General features: G+C 50.2%; 1 protein-coding gene across 3 annotated transcripts in view; it reads left to right on the forward strand.

Moving 5' to 3' along the window:
* MEGF11 (multiple EGF like domains 11) overlaps positions 1 to 20,716 on the forward strand; it is a 235,069-nt gene that overhangs the window by 159,634 nt on the left and 54,719 nt on the right. For all 3 annotated transcript variants that reach the window (XM_060005740.1, XM_060005739.1, XM_060005738.1), the window contains exons 7-9: positions 3,732 to 3,868; positions 8,252 to 8,464; positions 16,503 to 16,677. In XM_060005740.1, coding sequence (XP_059861723.1) covers positions 3,732 to 3,868; positions 8,252 to 8,464; positions 16,503 to 16,677 — 525 coding nt within the window. The remainder of the gene's footprint in view (positions 1 to 3,731; positions 3,869 to 8,251; positions 8,465 to 16,502; positions 16,678 to 20,716) is intronic.

Below are 20,716 nucleotides of genomic sequence, written 5' to 3' on the forward strand. Positions count from 1 at the left end.
GCCTGAGGCTTTGCAAAGCCAGGAAGGACAGGGCTGCTGAGCAGGAGTGGGATCTTTCAGGAGGCTGTGAACGACAAGGTCAGGGTGTGTGTGTGGAGGGGTGGACAGCAGGAGGGATGGCTGCAGGGTCTATTGAGGCAGGCAGAGATTTGCCAGAGTTTTTCGTTTTTTGGTGGGTTTTTTTTTGCGGTACGCAGGCCTCTCACCGTTGTGGCCTCTCCCATTGTGGAGCACAGGCTCCGGACACGCACGCTCAGCGGCCATGGCTCACGGGCCCAGCCGCTCCACGGCATGTGGGATCTTCCCAGACCGGGGCACGAACCCGTATCCCCTGCATCGGCAGGCGGACTCTTAACCACTGCGCCACCAGGGAAGCCCGGCCCCCTCCTTTTTTATGCTCCATTTAGCCATGGTCCTCTTTAAGCGCAGCTGGTTTCCGGATTTTGACAGAACCATTTGATCTAACCAGTCCCGAGAGGAGCAGGACTGTTGCCTCACCTCATCTCTAACCTTCTAGATGCCACACAGCCTGAGATCCCACCGCACTTGGAGATACGCTTTCAGGTGACCGTAGGGCAGGTGTGTTAGGGCTGTCACAACAAAGTAACACAGACTGGGTGGCTTAAACAACAGAAACTTGTTTTCTCACAGTTTTAGAGGCCAGAAGTCTGAGACCAAGGTGTTGGCAGGGTTGGTTCCTTTTAAGGCTTCAGTCCCTGGCTTGTAGACGGCTGTCTTCTCCCTGCATCTCCACATGGCCTTCCCTCTGTACCTGTATGTGTCCTAATCTCCTCTCCCAATGAGGACATGGGTCATATTGGATTAGAGCCCACCCTAATGACCTCATTTTAACTCTATTGCCTCTCTCAAGCCACATTGTAAGTTGCCAGGGGTTAGGATATATGAATCTAGAGGGACACAATTCAGCTCACAGTAGCAAGAAAGAAACCATAAGACCACAGCCCTCTCAAGCTGATACTTTCCTCCCTGTCCTCTCCCCCTACCTCTCCCCAAAAAGCTGTTCTTCTAACCAGCAGTAACCAATTAATTATGTGGTTCTCCCCCATGCTTCTCTGTCCCAGGTGATACTGGGCTCCCACCACCTGTACGTCCGGTGTCTGCTTGGGTTGAACTAATATTAATGAAGGGCCTGCTCATCTCTAATACTAATGAAGGTTCCTTCACATCTCTAATCCCACTGAATCTTAACAACCACCTGGGAGACTGGGAGTTACCACTCGCATTTTCTAGATGAGGAAACCGAGGCTCAGAGCGATCACGTGACTTGTTCTTGCTCAGCCATCTGGAAGGAGGTAGAACTAGGGGTTGAGCCCAAGTCCTGACTTTGAGTCTACCATTCTTCCCACCACACCAGACAGCAGTCCTTCCAAGGTAACAGATTTCCTTCAGGCCCCGGGAGCTCGAGCCTGAGGAGGGGCTTAGGGTTACAGGGACCTGGGGTGCTGCATTTGGGGAATACCGAGCAGGGGCTAAAAGAAGTGCTCACCCTCCTATCCAAAAAAGTCTCAAGGATGTTTGACTTCCCCAGGAAGTGTTGAAAGGAAGCAAGCTTTCCTATTGGCCTCTTTAGGGGGCCCTGGTCATGTCTCAGAAACTCTGAAGAGAAAGGGAGTCTGCAGTCTAACAGGATGGATGGTGTATATGGGCGTCTGTGTGTGTGTGTAGGTACAGGGTACCCCACAGCTCCGTGATGGAGAGGTAGGAGGTATAAGCACAGCCCCCAGGATGGCTCAGAATGTTTTTTCAGGGTCAGAAGGTCCTTGTCCAGGACCGCAGAAGACTGGCTCAGATGGTGGCCAGAAAGACTCATCTCTTCCCTCAAGAATCCCTGGAGCTTGTGGGGTACAGCGAGAAAGGCAAGCCCGGGTAACCCCACCACCTCCAGGAAGAAGAGGGACGCCCTCGTCTGAGCAGCCTTTCCCTGCCCCTCTCCTCACATACACGCTCATCCCATCACCCTGGGCTGCTGCCTCTGCTGCTCGGTCCCCCATCCCTGCCCCCCACAGCCCCGCACTGTCTGACTTACTATGTGTAGAGGAGACATCTGAGCGAAAAGGCCTCCCACTTAATTCATTACAAGTAAATTGGATGGTATTGATAGATGACCCGGGTCAGCAGGATTTTCCTGCCTAAACTAGCTTCCTCGGGTTGGCAGTTCCTGGTGCTTCATAATTGTGTGTTGAACTAATTGATTAATTAACTATGGGAGAATCCTTGATCTCCATAAGAAAAATGACCATCTCTGGTATGGGAGAGGCTGGAAGGGCAGCAGGAGACAAGAGTAAGTTTAGATTTCTGTCTGATAAAGATCTAAGAGTCCCATGTATAATTGAAAAATTATACACAGTATCTAATACCACAAGGCTACTACTGGAGGGAGGGGAAAGCAGTCCTCTGCACCCCCCAGACCTGCCACGAGTCCCTCTCCTGAAAGGTCCCAGCTTCAGATCTTTTAGGTGTCTCTTCTGGCATTTCCCTCCATATTTCTACATAATGTGCTTTACCGCCATCTCCCAACTTGCTAGAGCCTCGTTTCAAATATCTGGTGATCCCTGGCTTCCTGTTCATGTTTTACCATGATCCTTGGAAAAGCTGGTTGGAAGCCTAGGGGACAGGGGGAGATGCCAGGCTTGTTGACTGATGGGACTCTCAAATATCATTACTTATAGGCCTTTCTTCTCAGTGTCCCCGGAAAGGAATCCGCCAGAACCCTGCCAGAGGGAGTAGAGTCGGGTCACTAGCATCGTAGGAGCGGAGCAGGGGAAGAGAGCAGAGGGTCTGTTCAGCAGGCAGGTCTCAGAAGATCCCCATTTCTGTTGCCCCACTCCCCTTAGCTGTGCTTGGTGTCCCTGTGTCTGAAACCTGTATGGATCAACCTCCCTAAAAGTAAACTGTCAGTCTTGGGAAGTCACTTGGCTATTTGAAATGGGAGTAAAAATCTGGGGTCTAATTCCCTCTTTTATAAACTTTCAGACCGTCCCCCTGTTTCCCCACACGTGCCCCTTGGCCTTCAGAGGCCCCTGGTGTCTCTGATTCCTGAGCTTTTCTGAGCTTTGTCTTGCAACGTGTGCTCTGCAGGGACTTGGCATTGCTGAGAAAACAGAAACCCCAGCAGTTTCTGCTCCTCTATCTGCCGGTCCATCTTCCACCACGTGACACCTCTTGTCCTCTACGGTCCCCTCTCCCCTTCCTTTTCTCCTTGTAGGTCTGTACATTTCCCCCCTTTACTCTCCTCTTAGCTGGGTTTGGGAAAGAAGTAGAGATAAATGTGTGTTTCCAGACCACCATGTTTAATCACACCGCTGCTTTGTTTTTCCTCAGCACTTTATTGTGTACCAATGTGAGGGCACCTAGCACCGTGCACTAGTTACCTGTTTGCTGTCTCTCTCCCTAGTAGACTGGGAGGAGAGAAATTGAGTCTTACTTATATTTTCATATCCCTAGTGTCTAACACAGGACCTGGTATACAACAGGCACTCAATAAGTGTGTGCTGAATAATTAGATGAGCCAGTTGGCCTCAGTCTGCCCATCTCTAGCTTTGAAGCCATGGTGTCTCGCTTTCTATGCATCTGTGATTGGGGAGAAGGTGCCACTGAGGGAATGACGTGGTCCCTTGGGCTGTAGCAACTGTGCTACTTCTAGAAGAAGGTGGCCTCAGGATTGCATCTCAGCAGCACCACTTCTGCATGTCTTCCCTCCTGTGTTTCAGGGAGCAGTGTGTGCCCAGCCCTGCCCACCAGGGACATTCGGCCAGAATTGCAGCCAGGACTGTCCTTGTCACCATGGAGGGCAGTGTGACCACGTGACTGGGCAGTGCCACTGCACAGCCGGATACATGGGGGACAGGTAAGGAAGCTGTTAACTCTCATCCTTGCTGTACATAATACTCCTTTTCACAGCAGCCTTGAAGAGAACAGCTCAGCTTTACCGGTCCATGGCCTTCTTCTGCCAGCTTTCCTGTTCCTTTCTCAGAAAGCATTCTGAGTCCTTCTGCCAACCCATCCTTCCTGGCCCTCAGCCTGCTGAGGGTACCCGCCCCCACCCCCAGCCCAGTGACCCAAGCCCTGAGCTTGCATTGACTCACCTGCGGAAGCGGGTGGGCACCTACCACCACTCTCTACTTGCTGCCCTCCTGGAGAGAGGCAGTGGCACCGATAAGCCAAGGAAGCTGAGCGTGCAAACTCAGGTCACACATTCTGCACAATTGCTTTTAGAAGTGGATTTTTATTCCTGACGTGAGTTCTGCCAAAAGGATACTGACGTCAGTTTGCATCCTCTGAAGGCCTGTGGCCTGAGAGCAGACCGATCAAGGGCACCAATGTCCTGGTATCAAACCAGCCAGCAACCTTAGTGGATGACCCACAAAACACATAACGGAGGGACTGCCAGACGTGTGCACTTGCCATGGTAAGAAAGATTCCACGATGATAGGGCAGGCGCTCTAGAAGGAGCAGAAACGACAGCCAAGGTGTCTGACGGTGAATGGATTCAGAGCTGGTGGAGGACGTTTGTCCAGAGAACCAGGGCAAGTCCCCTCCCTCTCACTCTGAACCACGTGTGTCTCTTTGAGCAGAGAGACGGGCAGTAGAGAGGAGGCTGTCACACCATTGCCTGCTTCTGTGGGATCCATGCTTCACCTCTGGCCCTGGATTTTGTTACTCTGCTTCCCCTGCCCAGGTAACAGCAGGAAGCAGGAATCAGGCCTGAATTAACCAATGAGTCCTTCTGGCTCTGACCAACATAATTGGACCCCTCCAGCTCTCACTGGAGTCAGCCCCAAGTCCTCAGTGGTCCAGAAAAGAGATTTTCCGTTTTTAGCTTTGCGCTTACATACCCCCAGCCTGAAGTCTTTTAAGCCAGATCTGATCTCTTTGTGAGCCAGTGTTCATCTCCGTGAGCATCCCTGGCACAGAATGCGGGGTGTGGCATCTGGGGATCCATCCCTCTCTGACCTCTGTTGGAGACTGCATCTCTAGGCGGAGAAGGGAGGCAGGACTAAAGCACTGAGCCATCTTCCCATCCTCACCATCTCCCTGGATAAGTAGACATTTGGGATGAGCCAGCAGGGACAGGAGCCGGAAGACCCCAGAACCAGAACAGGACCCTTTGTTTCCAGCCACTTTCACAGGAGAGCGAATACAGCCCATTCATTGTTGGAGACAAGCGGGCCCAGGGTTCCAGCTGACTGGACTCAGCACCGGCGGATCCAACCTCATTGGTGCCAAGATGTACCAAATGGAGAAATACCCCTCGTCCCTCTTGTTGGGGCCCAGCCCATGCTCCTGAGGCAGAGAGAAACCCCAAAAGCCTCGGGGTCTTCAGGCAAGCTTCATGAACCATCTACAGATGAAGAATTCCTAGAAGGGCTCGGTAGCATTTGGGTTTCCCACCTAAACGGGCTGCCTGGTGTTTAATATTTTGTAAAATTGCCTCCATTTATTTCGTAGGTGACAGCTGCAGGAACCCACCCCACATCATTGCGAGCATATTAAAGTTGAGTGGGTGTGATAATGCAGGCCTCCCCGGATAGGCAGAATCCAGTGCAAATTAAACATGAAACGTAATGAGGGTTTTGCAGCTCATTTTGTAATTTAATTGAGCAATGTATCTGGTTGTTAATGGCAATATCGGACACGTAAGATTGATATGTTGCAAAGGAAGGATGTTTAAGTAGAAAACTAATTCCTGCTGTGATTACCCTTCTGTTCCACAGGCCCCATCATTAGCGTGCTTTGTGTAAAATTCATTAGCAGTCGTTGCTTGATCTCTAAATAAATAAGTTGTTTAACTTGTGGGTAGAAAAAAAAAGAGGCTGATTATGTAAATGGATTAGGTTGTCAATATTTCATTTCTAGATTCTTTTTCCGGGGCTGTGGAGTCAGGAGTCAGTCCCTTTGTAAATATGATGGGGCAGGACGTGCCCTTCAGAGAAGGGAGCTCACTGTCCAGGGCTGTACCCAGTCCTGCTGCATGGGAGGGAGAAGGAATGTTCCAGTGAAAAGGAGGAATCCGGAGGTGTCTCCAGGCTGGGGTTTCTTCCCCTGGTGTCTGAGACATCCAGGAGAGGCAACCTGAGTGACCTCTGGGGAAATCCATTCTGAGGCAGAACAGGGGCTGGCAATCCAGGCAGCAATCGTACAGCTCTTCACCGCTCTGTGTCCTCCCCTTCCGCCTTGGTTTCCCTCCTCACCTCCTCCATCCTACTCTCTTCTCCTTCCTGTCTTCCACCTCCCATTCCTTCTCTCTCTATCCCCTTCTCTCTTTCCTCTTCCTCCCTCTCTTTTCTGTTCTTTCCCTTGCTGAGGCCTCAAACTGACTGAAATGCAGCAAGATTTGTAGGAAGACGATCTGGGTGTGGTGGAAAACACTGCTTCCAACTCAGGACTCACCAAGAGTTAATAAAGATGCTAAGGCTGTATTTTTTTTTATTTTTTTTGCTGTACGTGGGCCTCTCACTGCTGTGGCCCCTCCCGTTGCGGAGCACAGGCTCCGGACGCGCAGGCTCAGCGTCCATGGCTCACAGGCCCAGCCGCTCCGCGGCATGTGGGATCTTCCCAGACCGCGGCACGAGCCCGTGTCCCCTGCATGGGCAGGCGGACTCTCAACCACTGCGCCACCAGGGAAGCTAAAGGCTGTATTTTTTTAAACATCTTTTATTGTTCCCCTCTGCCCTGATTATTGTAGAAGATATATAGAAAACCTGAAAATGGGAAAACATAATCATTAAACGACTTGTAATTCCTCAAGTCCACTCCAATGTTAATATTTGGAATTCTTCCCTTTGAGCATTTTCATGCCAGAAGGGATCTGTTAGGAGAACTATAGAAAACAGTATTAACAAGAGTAATAATAAGAACTAACAATTCTTACTGAGCCCTTACCGTGCATGGGGCACCTTTCTAAGGGTTTATACACGTTGCCTCATTTAATCCTCAAACACCTGGTGAGGTTTAGTTATTATCCTCCCATTTTGTGACGAGGAAGCAGATGTCAGAGCTGTAAAGTCAGTTCCCCATTCTCTGCACCTTTGAAGCAGTGTGGGGATGCGGTTAATCCAAAACCCCAGAGTCCATAGGCCATTTCTGTTCGTCTGTCTCTGGGACACAGGGGTTGCCCATCTCTTTTACCCCATATGCCCCCAGGTTTACCCCTTAAGTTGTTGCTGTGACGATGAACTTACATCCCCTGGGGAATATCCCCGGGCTGGGGTGAGGGGTGTTGGGCACATCCAGGAAGCTAGGCAGTCAGCAGCAGAGGTTACACCCACCCACAGAGGACCCACAACCAATGGATGTCAGTTGATGAGTCAAATAATGATCATTATGCTGGGAGTTCCAACTCCCAGGCCCCAGCAGAGGCAGGACACAAAGGGGGCCAGGTCCTCTTCTTTGGGGGGCTCCCCGGCTGATGGAAGAGGCTCAGCCCCTGCCTTGAGGGAACCCCCCCGTCCAAGGAAGAGGAAATAGTCCCTGTCTTGGGGGATTCTCCAGTCTGATGGAGGAGGATGCATCTTGTACTCACGGGGAAACTCGACACTGGTGGAAGGGGATCGTCTCCCATATGGCAGGGAGACTGTACATCTATCCGAAAGACTCGAAGAGCAGAGACAACGAGTAGAAATAAAATTACCCCATTTCATCAAATCTGAAATGCCACCGATTGTGAGATGCATCATTAGTTTATATATTGCTAAGAATGAAAAACACTGAAAATTAAACTATGACATGCCATCAGTTATAAGACTTAACTGGCTTCAGAGATGTTAGAATATATTTTTAAAACAAGGTTTGTTGTTTACTGGGTACAGAAGTTTCAGTTTGGGAAGATGAAAAGGTTCTAGAGATGGACGGTGGTGATGAGTGCACAACAATATAAATGTACTTAATTCCACTGTACTGTACACTTAAAAATAATTAAAATGGTAAATTTATGTTATACTTATTTACTGCAATCAAAAAATGAAAAAAAAACACATAAAGCCTATAATCAATGAAATATGATAGTATGAACTCAGTCCTGGGGACTGAGGGGAACTGGCATGGAGGAGGGAATGGACTGGGGTGACTAAACCACGGAATACTTCCTGGAGGAGGAGAGGAAAGAGGGGAGGAGACTGTGAGGAGGTGCAGCACACCAGGCCCAGGCCTGGAGGCAGGGGCGGTACGTGCTGGGTGGATCTGGAAGGGCAGGTGAGGGGGCATAGCCTCACCCTCCTCTGCTCTCCCGCAGGTGCCAAGAGGAATGCCCCTTCGGGACCTTTGGCTTCCAGTGCTCCCTGCGCTGTGACTGCCACAATGGGGGTCAGTGTTCACCCACCACCGGTGCCTGCAAGTGTGAACCTGGCTACAAAGGCCCACGCTGCCAGGAGCGGCTGTGCCCCGAGGGCCTGCACGGCCCAGGCTGCAGCTTGCCCTGCCCCTGTGATGCCGACAACACCATCAGGTATGAACGATCTGGGGACAGGTGAGCGGGGGACAGGGGTGGGGTGGGCCCTGGTGGGGAGGGGGCTGTCAGGGCACAAAGCCCACCTCCAGCCAGATCATCCAGGCAGGCAGTGAAAGGGCTGGGACCTCCGCAATCACCTTCACTGGCCAGTCTGATGAAAAGACGTAGGCCAACCTGAGACCCCACACACAGGAGCACGAGGGAACTTGGTGGCCCTCAGGGAAACAGGGCAGGGATGGGTGGGAATGCGGAGGGCTAGGCTCAGGGTACCAGGGCCCTGGGGGCGTGGTCGGGAGAACTTTTCGCTTCCACAGAGTCTGCATCTAACCAAGCCCTTTACCAGCCCCGAGGGGCCCAGAGACAGGACCACCAAGGCAGAAGCAGGGGACTTGAGCCACAGAGGGACAGTGTTAGAAGGGACCTTAAAAACTGGTATGGCTGACCTGGGGCCTGCAGAGGGCTGTCCCCTGGGGCCGTGGCTAGAATGGTGGAGCAGGAGGGACAGAGGGCAGGCCCACAGGGTCTTGGCTTGGGGTGGCCTCTCCCTGCATTCTGTGTCAGTGGTTTTTTGGGTTTTTTTTTGCGGTACGCGGGCCTCTCACTGTGGTGGCCCCTCCCGTTGCGGAGCACAGGCTCCGGACTTGCAGGCTCAGCGACCATGGCTCACGGGCCCAGCCGCTCCGCGGCATGTGGGATCTTCCCGGACCGGGGCACGAACCCGTGTCCCCTGCATCGACAGGCGGACTCCCAACCACTGCGCCACCAGGGAAGCCCTGTGTCAGTGGTTTTTAATCTAGGACTGGGATTATTTATCTAGGGATATCTGTATAGTTTGTCAGCGAGTGATATTGCGCTGCCATTACGGTGACTGTCATGGTTCTATATAAATGCCCTCCATCTGTCCCTCTAATGTTGCACGTTTTTAGTAGTTTGGAAGTTTTGTATATTTATTGTATTAACAGAGTGTCATAAACTAAAATGCCGTTTACTGGATGTTTGTATAATTTTAAATACTGTATTAGCACTTCAGAGGCAGAAATTATGCTGAGGGCTTAATGTATATACAAATAACCACATTTGATTTTTAAGAGATCATCTGTGTATAATTCTATCATGTGCTACTAAACAAAATAAATAATATAAAAGGCTCAGTTAAAAAAAAAAGTGGGGCTTGGGGACATCTGGGCTGAAGCCGGCCCCAGCCTTGCTTCCTGGAAGTGGAGACGCCAGAGCCGCCCTGGGCCACATCCCCCGGCTCCCCTCACTGCCTGCTTCCTGCACCAGCTGGCACCGCCCTCTGGTGATAAATGAGGCTGTCGGGCCCCAGATTAAAGCTTCAAATGAGGCTGTCAGGCCCCAGATAAATGCTTCCACAGCTCTCTATGTGGCCGCCTCTTATTAGGATGGTGCAAGGTGAGGGGAGTCTCCCTTCTCCCCTCAGGCCTGCAGGACAGCTCAGGGCAGGACCAGCTGCCCTGGGCAGTGGGTGGCTTCTGTTGGCAGGGCAGAGAGAGATACCTCTGCTTTGTAGCCTTGTCTCTGGGACAGCCAGAACCTAGCCTCGGCCCCTCTTCATTTCCAGCTTTTGATTCTCCACACATCACCCAACGTCCTCGGGTCACTGTAAGCAGAGGCCTCTTAGAAAGTGTCGTGGCTTTGACAGAATCTGTCCCCAGTCCTCAGTTCCTGGAGCTAAGTGGCTCGGGCAGTGCTCTCTGCAAGGGCAGAGGGTTGGGAAGGAGACCATTAAGAGGGGGCCTTGGAGCCAATGGAACGGGCTATATATGACTTAAGCATTCATTCGCTCAGTCATTCATTCAACAAACACTGAGAGCCTGCAGGGCCAAACACAAGAAAGAAAGGGTCCCTCAGCACGAGTCCAGCCCTCAGGAACTTGAGTCTGGAGCACCTACCCACACTGAGGACCTCCTACCATATTTCTTCAAATACAAGACAACACCAGTAGTGAGGCACTGCTTTATTTTATGTACTACTAAAACTGAGCCAGGACATACCATTGACTGCCTAGCACATCCATCAGAGATCTGAAAATGTGGGGCAAAGTGCATCTTAGAATCAATGAAATATATGCGGCTGGCCCTGCTGGGTCCCAACATGTACTCAAGTAACTGTGACCCAGGGCTCTGTACAGAAAGCACCACAGGAAACCGCTTCACTGGTCAGGGAAGGCTTCCTGGAGGAGGTGGCTTCTGGGCTGGGTCTGGAGGGTGGGGTGAGAGCTCCAAGACTCTAAACACGGGGGTCCCACATGGCTGGTCGAGGGACTGGGCAGCTGCCTCAGGCTGTTCCACGGGTGAGGGGCAGCATCAGGAACCCCTACCCCTGCGGGGATGCCAAGGGAGGACCGTGTCAGGGACAGGAAGCTAGGCTGCCACTGAGGTCCAGTGCAGGGAGAGTCCCTGCCACAGAGCCAACCAACCCCCAAATTAAAGAGCTATTGTTTTCTCCCCATACCCAAGCAGCCGTGCCCTGCATAATTTATCCCTCCTCTGAAGGAGTCCTCAATGCATTATTAATCTGGAAGGATTCCCTCTTCTCCGTCGCTAATCTCAGCCCATTCAATATTGATGATTATTTGCTTTACTGTCTTTAACACGTGTCACATTTCAGGGGTTGGGAGGCAGTAGTGCTTCTTAAGCGTGGGGACCCCGAGAGTGCCTGGCAGCCAACCCCCCAGGCCGGGTTCCCCCGTGTCTGCTTGACTATCTCCTTGCAGGGAGCTGTGTCACAGCCCGAGCTTGTGGGTCTCTGCGGCCTCAGCCTTGCACGGAGCCTGGCACAGAGCAGACCTTCAGGAAAAAGAATTGCTGAATTCATCTTAAATCGCCCATTCCTCTAGGGTGGCTCTGCTCCCGAGCTGATGTCACCCTATTTCTAAAATATATTTCACCCCTTTCCCTTGGCATACGGCCCCAGTGACTGAAGCCCCGGACACTCACCGAATTTTTATTTAGTCTAACTCAGGATTTCTCAGCTTCGCCACTGTTGATATTTTAGGCTGGATAATTCTTTGTTGTGGACAGCCATCCTGTGCATTGCAGGATGTTTAGCAGTATCCCTGGCCTCTGCCCACTAGATGCCAGTAGCAATACCCCAGCCCCAAGTTCTAACAACCAAAAACGTTTCCTAGGTGGGGTGGGAGGAGGCAGAATTGCCCGAGGTTGAGAGCCTGTGGTCTCACTGCACCTCTCTCATGCTGCACTTGGCTTTGTTCTCAGGGGCACAGAGAACAGCTCTCTTCCTCTCTGTGGACACAGGTCACTCCTTTCTTCCTGTGAGCCTTTGTCCCATTCTAGAGCCTTCTCTCGGGATCCAAGAAAAGCAGAGGGATGACTCTAGGACTCCTAATCCCAAGGGTTAAGCTGCAGGTTCTGGGTAGGCCTGGGACCCCTCAGTCCTGGCCTTAGAACTACCTCTCCCTGAGTCAGTGTCCTGATACGTGTACTCCTCCTCTGTCTTAGTTTCCCAATCTGTCTATCGCCTTTTGTCAGCCCAGTGGGGGGTAAAAGTTTTCTTGTGATCTTTGAAAGCGAAGCTTCCACCGAGCTCCCTGAGAGAGGGTGTGGGATCCCCAGAAACCTTGCCTCATTTCCCCGCGGGCTTCGGCAAGAGCTTGCAGCAGAGCCCCTCCAAGACAGCTTGCCAGGAAGGCCTTGAGCATCTTTCCTAGAGAAGCAAAGTCTTCCCAACCCCCAACCATAGAAAACCCTCCTCAGCTAGCCCCAGCCTCTCCCGGCTCTGTGCCCCTCTGGAAAGGCTGCTTCAAAGAGAGGTTGAACCCACGTGCCCTGGGAAGGAAGAAGTGGCTGGTGAAATTCCCCACACTTCATTCCCTTTATAAATGCTTTGTAGCACACACAAAGCAGCCTCCTTCCTTCATAAAGGAATAACCTTGAGAAAGTGAACACCTGTGTGTCAGACCTCATCCATGTTCCCTCCACAATTGGATTGTCATAGACGAATTCCAGCAGCCATGAGAGTGGATTACCTTTGAAAGATTTGACTTAGCCACCAGATGCAGCATGGATAGCAATCTTAGAGCAGCCAGGAAAAACTGGCAGAAAATTCCACCCTGAAAAGGTTCCTGTATTGTTCAGCTTTCGGCTCCTATTAACTTGTGATTAATCTATGTCTGGGGGAAATGGAGAAAGGTGAGGGGGGAAAAAAAAAAGGCAGAGCAAAAGCCAAACCAGCCTAAGCAGGAGTCACTTGGCTGCCAGGTGACCCAAGGGAATGGCTCTGCCACCAACGGGGCAGGGAGCAGGGTACACCAGGGAGAGGGAGTTGTGACAGAGGTGCCGAGAGCACGGCGACGGCAGTTTTCAGTCCTAATCGCTGAGCCAGCGATCATTCCCCACCCTCTTTTCAAAGGGATTTTGGAGTTTCTATAATAAGTGACAGGTGATCGAATTAAGAAAACAGAGGTGTTTTGTTTTTTAAAATAGAATTTTAGGGATATGAAAGGAGAGAGGAAGAAATTATCTCAGGTTTGGTTTTGAGCTTTCTGGTTTCTCAGAGTAAAAAGGTAAAATTGGCGTTGAGACACACCCCTAACATCCAAAACGCCGGCGGTTAAGACGGAAAGAAGAAACGCAGGAGAGCTTAGAGGCCAGCGTTCGCCAGCTCACTGTGCGTCTAGTATGCAATTCACAGGGTGGTCTTCACGCCAGAGCAAGGACCTGTAACGAAAGAATCTCTTGAAAGAAGGGCAGAAGGACAACTGAGACTTTTCAGAATCCCAGGGGCCGGACAGAGCTGATTGCGGCCGCCAGCGCTGCCGGGTTACTTCCTGGGTCCAAGCATGTCAGTCTCCACGACTGTGACCGAGCCAGTCCCTCTGACCCTAAACCCAAACCTCAGAGGAGACCCCTGAAAAGTTGGAACCGAGAAAGGCCATGCCTTAGGGCTTTGCTGGGAGTGTTGGGGACAGAGGGGAGCACCCCACAACTATCTGGCTGAGGGTCAGGGCCACCAAGTAGGGGCCCCCTGCCCCATGACACCCGTGCAGGCCACTATTTCCCCTTACAGTGTGGGACCCAGGGAGGAATTTATCTGGAACCATAAAAGTCAGGAAGTCTTCAAACATCCATTCTTTACACACATTCTTTTTTACATATTATAATTTTTATCACTTTTTATCTGTTTATGAATATAATAGATGCTCAGTTTGAGAAAGTCAGAGAATACATAGAAATTTAAAGAAAAAACTCAGAGTCACTCATAATTTCTCAATCCAGGGGTGAGTACAAAAACCATTTTGTTGTAATTTGTTCATTCTTCATCCATTTCTGATTCACTTTGTTTTCATATTTTAGATCATGCCTTTATACACAATTTGCTTATTTCACTTACCCTTATGTCATATCATTAAATACACTGGAAAACATTTGAATACTTCTCTAACATGCCTTCATATGAATTATCATAATTCATTTAACCAGTACCCTGGTGTCAGAGGCAGCATGAGGCAGTGACCAGAACATGGCCAGACAGACCTGGGTCGGAATCCCAGCTGCCACTGAGTTAGTGGTGTGACCTTGGGCAAGTCATATAACCTCCAAGTGCCATCTGAAAAATAGAGGCTCTAATGCCTAACTCACAGGCTTACTTGAAGATTAGAAATATAGGTGTAAAGTGCCTGGTGCTTTAATAGCCTGGTCACATATTATTTATGATTATAATAAATTGCCCCCATGTTTCCACTGTTATAAATAATGCTTTGGGGAACATCTCCATGCATAAATCTTTCTCTACAACTGTGACTATTTCCTTAGGATAGATTCTTAGAAATGGAATGACAAGACCAAAGGGTCTGAATATTTTTAGGACTCCTGATATATAACCCCACATTGTTTCCCAGAAACCTTTACCAGCATTGAGCATTATCCCTTTAAAAAAAAAACCAAAAAAACTTTACCATTTTGATAGAGAAAAAGTGATATCCAGTTGTTGTTTTGATTTGATGATTAATGAGACTAAACATTTTCCAAAATGACTATTAGCTACTTGTACTTACTATTCAGGAACTGTCTGCTCCTGTTCATCCCTCATTTTCCATGAGAAAATCAGGGCTCCCGGAAACTGGCTGGGCTTCACACAATTAGTTTGTCCATTACTTCATTTGGCAAATATGTATTGGTATCTTCATGGTGCCAGGGACCCTGCTGGCCATTGGGGTACAATACAGAAGTGAAATAGACAGGCAAAGGGCCCTCCCCCATGGAGCTGCCACCTGGTGGGGAGACAGGTGATAAACAAGTCAACAGACAGAAAATAATTACTCGTAGTGAAAGTGCTGTTCATTCCCAAATATTTAATTGGGCAGTGAATATGAGCCAGGCACTGGGGATCCACCAATGACCCAGGGAGACAAAGCCCATATCCTCGTGGAACTTAGCAGAACCAAGATTTGTACGTAGGCTTCTCTTGCCAGCCCAGAGCATGCGCCATTGGACCGTATCCCTTGAGTTGGACTCCAGGGCAAGGAAGCAGATGACACAGGGAATCCAAGAAGCTTGTCTCTGACATCCAGCGTCTTCTCTGGAGTGTTAGTCTGAGTTCTCCCAGAAGCAGATGCCGAGAGCAAGAGATTTACTAGGGACACAGCTATGAGGGAAAATGGGGAAGGGGCTGAGGAGGCTAGGGGAGCATGAGACTGCAATGCAGGTCTGACCTGTGTGAAGGAAAGAGAGAAGGAAGGAAGGTTGATTGGAAAGTTTTAGACTGAAGCACAGTTCTAAGAAAGTTTGGCGAGATGGGGAGTCTTTAAGCCAAACTTGTCCATCAGAGGAGTCCCAGATTTGCCAAGAATGTGTCGACCTTAATATCCCTGCTGTGCTCTAGCTGAGAGCAGCCCAGGGGAAGTGTGACCTCTGAGAAAATGTAGTGATGGATTTCAGACACAGTAGCTAGGGCCGTCAGTCAATGACACTCCCCACAGAAGCTCTGAGAAGAAAATGGTCACCACACCCAAGATCATGGATGCCTATTGGCTGTTGGATCAGACCTCTGCCAGCCAGAGTTTGCCTGACTCTCTAGAGGTCATGCCAGGCAGCCCCTGCCTCCAGCCAAATGGTTCTTTTGCTGGGCTCGCCAGAGAGGGGATGGAGATGATCTTGCTCGCTCTTAAAGAGCCCTAGCAATGCATGGATGGAGGGTATTCTCTCCAATATAGACATTGCCATAGAGGGGAGGACACATCTACCCCAAGGTTCCATTTTAACTCAACAAATGTTCATTGAGTACCTACAATATGCAGAGTAACTGGGTCTCACTGCAGCCCTCTTGTGCCTGCCCACACACTGGGCATCTGCCTTGGGTGCAGAGTGGGTGAAGTGCTGGACCTCCCAGTCCATAAGGGAAGAGGCTGCCTCCTGCTTTGGTCTCTGTGTATTTGTATTATAAAGAGCACTTGTTTGGGAGTCAGGAGACCTGTGTCTAATCCTGATTTTGCTACTTCCTTGCTATGTAACTTTAGACAAATTATATAACAACTCTGAGCCTCAGTTTCTTGGGGCTAATAAGAAACATGTAATAAGACCATGTAATCTTGGCATCGTCTGGCAAACAAATAATACATTAAGAAATTTAACCTCAGAACTTCCCTGGTAGTCCAGTTGTTAAGAATCTGCCTTCCAATGCAGGGGATGGGGGCTTGATCCCTGGTTGGGGAACTAAGATCCCACATGCTGTGGGGCAGCTGAGCCCACGTGCCACAACTACAGAGCCCACACGCTCTGGAGCCCACGCACCACAACTAGAGAGAAGGCCACGCCACAACAAAAGATCCCACGTGCCATAACAGAAGATCCCAGGTGCCGCAACTATAAATAAATAAATAAACAACTCACAACTGGGGGAAAATACTAGCCAAAAAAAAAAAAGGAAAGAAATTTAACTTCAGAGGCCCTTCGATCCTGCAGCCCTGGACAGACCAGACGTGGGGTGGGCAGAGGGTGGAATATGGCCGCATTCCTGACCAGACTATCCTCTCATCCTTCTCTCATCTGCTCAGCTGCCACCCGGTAACTGGAGCTTGCACCTGCCAGCCAGGGTGGTCTGGCCACCACTGCAATGAATCCTGCCCTGCTGGCTACTATGGCGCTGGCTGCCAGCTGCCCTGCACCTGTCAGAACGGCGCCAACTGCCACAGCGTCACTGGGAGCTGCACCTGTGCCCCAGGCTTCATGGTAAGATGGGAGGGGACTCCCGTGGCCTCTCCGCCCACCCCCACCCCTACACAGGAAAGGAGGGGCCAGCTCCTCCCACTTCCAGGTGGAATCAGGGAGTGTGGCCTTGTGCCCATGGATGCAGAATGAGGGTGTCTCCATGTGCCACTCAGAGATAGAGTCCATGACCAGAAAGCTGCCAAGGCTGTTCTTAAAGGCCGATTCTACTGGGGTTTGTAACTGTAAAAGTAATGGAAGGAAGGTGTCTTTCCGTTGTCCCCTCACCCTGAAACACCAGTTGTCTTCTTTGGTGTTTGGACAAAGAAGACAACTGGTTTGGATATTGCATCCATATCCTACGCACACAGTATTTTTCCATCATGATAACCACAGAGCACGTAATAAGCCCAGAGTTTTGTATTTTGCTTTCTTTTTTCCCATATTTGCTGCTTGGGCTTCTTAATTATCATTTTAAATGGCTGCATGACACTGCAGGAGCTGATGGCCCCCCTGCTGACTCAGCCATTCCCTTACTGCTGAATACTGATTTGTTTCCAATGTTCACGACAAATGTTGCAATGAGCATCTTCCTACAAACGCCATTTCCCCTCCTATTGAGTTATTTCCTTAGGGTGACTTCCCAGGGTCGGTGGGCATAATGTATTTATGGCTCCTGACGGATGTGGCCATATTACTTTCCTCAAGGGTTATATAAAGCTATGCCTCCACCAGCCATGTATGAATGTACCTATTTCAAACCAACTCTGCTAACATTCTTTTCTTTTTTTAATTTTTGCTAATTATATAGGTAGAAAATGGCTCCTCAGTATTGCTCTAATTTGCATTTCTCTGATTACTAGGGAGAGTAAACCTTTCCCCTGCGTGTTTGTTTACTATTTGTATTTCCTCATGAATTATGCTGGTCTTTATGAGGTTTGATTCCGGGGAAAACTTGACATTGGAAGTGGAATCCTGTTCAATGGCGGGGCATGCCCAGTGGGTCTGAGGACCCAAACATTCAGGGGACCCCCGTGGCCAGATTTTTTATGGTGCTGTAAGAAGTGGTTTGTGTAGTACAAAGAGTGGCCTTTGCAACCAGCCCAGGGTCACATCCTGGCTGTCCTACTCACCAACTGTGTGACCTTGGGCCAGTGAGTTAACCTTTCTCAGGATCAGTTTCCTCACCTGTGGAATGGAACCCCTGCCTTGCAAGGTTGCTGTCAGGTGTAGAGATGGGCTATACTGTATGGAGTACCTTGCCTCAGTGCTTCTCAGACTTTAGTGAACTCAGAAACCACCAGCAGACCTTGATAAAGTGCAGGTTCTGATCCGGTAGATCTGAGGAGGTGCCTATGGTTCTGCATTTCTTTTTTTTTTCCTTCAAATATTTATTTTTTATTTATTTGTTTATTTATTTATTTTGGCTGTGCCGGGTCTTAGTTGCAGCACACGGGCTCTTTGTTGCAGCATGCGGACTTCTTAGTTGCGGCATGCGAACTCTGTGGCACGCGAACTCCTAGTTGCGGCATGCACGCGGGATCTAGTTCCCTGACCAGGGATTGAACCTGGGCCCCTTGCATTGGGAGCGTGGAGTCTTACCCACTGGACCACTGGGGAAGTCCCGGTTCTGTGCTTCTAATCAAGCTCCCAGGTGATGCCAGCGCTACTGGTCAGTGGCCCCACTTTGAGTAGGAAGAGGATGGTGCTCAACTTGGGCTGTCCATTGGAATCACCTGGGGAGCTCTACAAACACTGATGCCCCTGCCCTCTCCTGGAGATGCTGATATATTTGGTCTGAGTGTGGTCTGGTTGTGGCCAGTGTGCTGCCAAGGTGGCGATCCACTGGAAGGAAGCCCTTGTCATGATGTAAGAGTACAGGTTTGCCTGGTGACAGTGTCTTTTGTGGGCAGGTTGCCCCTGGTCTATACAACAAAACTCTGTTCAGCTCCTTCTTCCCCCTCCCCAATGCAGATAAAACTGGGTGAAGGTGACTCCAGTGGCATCTTCAAAAGAGAAAAAGATCTGTCCCTCCTGCAAATTTCCTCTCTAATTTACCTTTATTGGTGTGAGCTTGGTCCATAACTCCCATAGATAAATGGAGTGCCCGAGGTTTGGGGTTTGGGTAGGAGCGAATGGTTGTTTGGGATTAAAAGTCTCACCTAGTCAAGTGATCAGGTGACTGAAGCCAAAATGAAGTGACCACACAGGACTTCTCGGGGGACATCCAGACCCCAGTCCTAGCTTGGCTACCAGGGTAGTTCTGACTTAGGGCAAGTGGCTTCCGCTCTCAGGGTCCTAGTTCCCTCATCTGTAAATGGCGAGTGTGCAGGGGGAGATGAACTGACTGATTTCTAAGATGGTCTGCTATGCAGACTCTACGGACCAAGTCAGGAAACACACCCTTCTGGAGGAAATGAGAGAAAGTAGGAGCAAGTGGGTGTGTGTGTGTGTATTGGCCAGGGGAAGGGGGCATCACTGAGGTTGTTACAGTCTGATTGTATACATTGTCTATGGGCCTCCCTGTTCCCCCTTCTTCACCCCCAGCTGCCTGCCTCAGGCACTGCTCCTCAAAAGAAGGGGAAATCCAGGCCCTGGGTGGGTGAAGGTTGGGGATGGTCCTAGAGAGGCTAGTGTCTGTGGGCCCACTGCCCCCAGGCCATGGCTCCAGGAATCTGGAGGCCAGGCCCCTGCGTCTCTTCCTTCCATCTGGGATGCAAATGACTTCCTGCTCTTGAACTTTGGGGGACTTGGCACTTGTAGGAATCGTCTTGAAGTGGAGTCCCACCTGCCTGGGGCTCAGGGCTAAATAAGACAGATTGTGAGCGAAGCGGCCCTGGTGAGACCCTGTGAATTCCCGTCCATCTCCTCCCGCCAAGCCTCATTTTACCTGGAAAGTTTCTTTTGGGGCGCTGTCGGGTGTTGAGCAGTGGCTGCTTGAGGTGATTACAGAATAGTCAGTTGCTCTCATCCAGCATGGCTCATTCCTGCACACACCAGGTTCCGAGGGGGAAACCAAACCATTGCCCTCGCGCCAGCTTCTGAACGAATGTAACTTCCTGCAGTTAGCCAGCTCTGGTCAGGGTGGGAGATCAGAGCCGTTAGAAAGCAGACTTGGCTGAGACCCTCCCCCAAATGTCCTGCAGTCAGTGATAATTAGCATTGCCTTTATTTGTTAGGTGGTTTGTGAATTTATGCACCTGCCTTTTTCCTTGAAGGAGTTTTAGGGTGGGCAATTAATTTGAGACTAATTAAAAGAACCCTTTTCTGAGAGTTTGGAGACCTTGAGCCTCAGCTCAGTAACCTTGGACATGTCGCTTTACCTTGCTTGGCCTCAGTGTCCTCATCTGTAAGGTGAGAGTCACATCAGTCCTGTCTGCTACTGGATGTGAGTAGCCAACATGGTAATGGATGTGAGGCCTATGCCCAGCTGTCCTCTCCCATCAGAGCTCTTCCTGCCAAGGGCTCTTTAGGGAGGATGTTGGGATACATTTGTGAAAATGGGGTCTCTCAGGGTCTGAGGACTGAGAATGACCTCAGCCTCAACGTAACCATGAGGCGTACTGAACTACCCCTGGGAGCCCAGTGGCAAGCCTGATCCAGCCAGGTGGTCCCCACCCCCTGAGGCCATAAGAATATGGGGCAGAAGCAAGCCCACCTGACACTCAGGGTGTTCTAACCCTCACACTCTTTCTCCTTCCTTCCCAGGAGACTGGATATTTTCTCTGCCAAGAACTTGGGGACGCTGCTGAGGGTATGGAAAGGCTAATCAGATGCCCATCCAGCCTTCTAAGAGCTTGTGCCCAATAATAGTCATATTCACGTTAGCAGCAAACACTTACTGAGTCCTTGCCACATGCTTCATCTCTGTTCCTCACAGGAGCCCTACAGAGGTGCACTTTCACATGCCTCGGCCTGAGAATGAGGGGCTTGAAGTTCAAACAGGATAAGTGACTTGCCCATGATCACAAAGCCAGTAGTGGTGGGAGCCACCACAGCTCTCATCTATTAGATGATAGACTTTGACTGATGGGTCACCATAGAACCACACAAATCTGGGTTC

The sequence above is a fragment of the Delphinus delphis genome, chromosome 2, assembly GCF_949987515.2.
Source record: "Delphinus delphis chromosome 2, mDelDel1.2, whole genome shotgun sequence".
Taxonomy (NCBI): domain Eukaryota; kingdom Metazoa; phylum Chordata; class Mammalia; order Artiodactyla; family Delphinidae; genus Delphinus; species Delphinus delphis.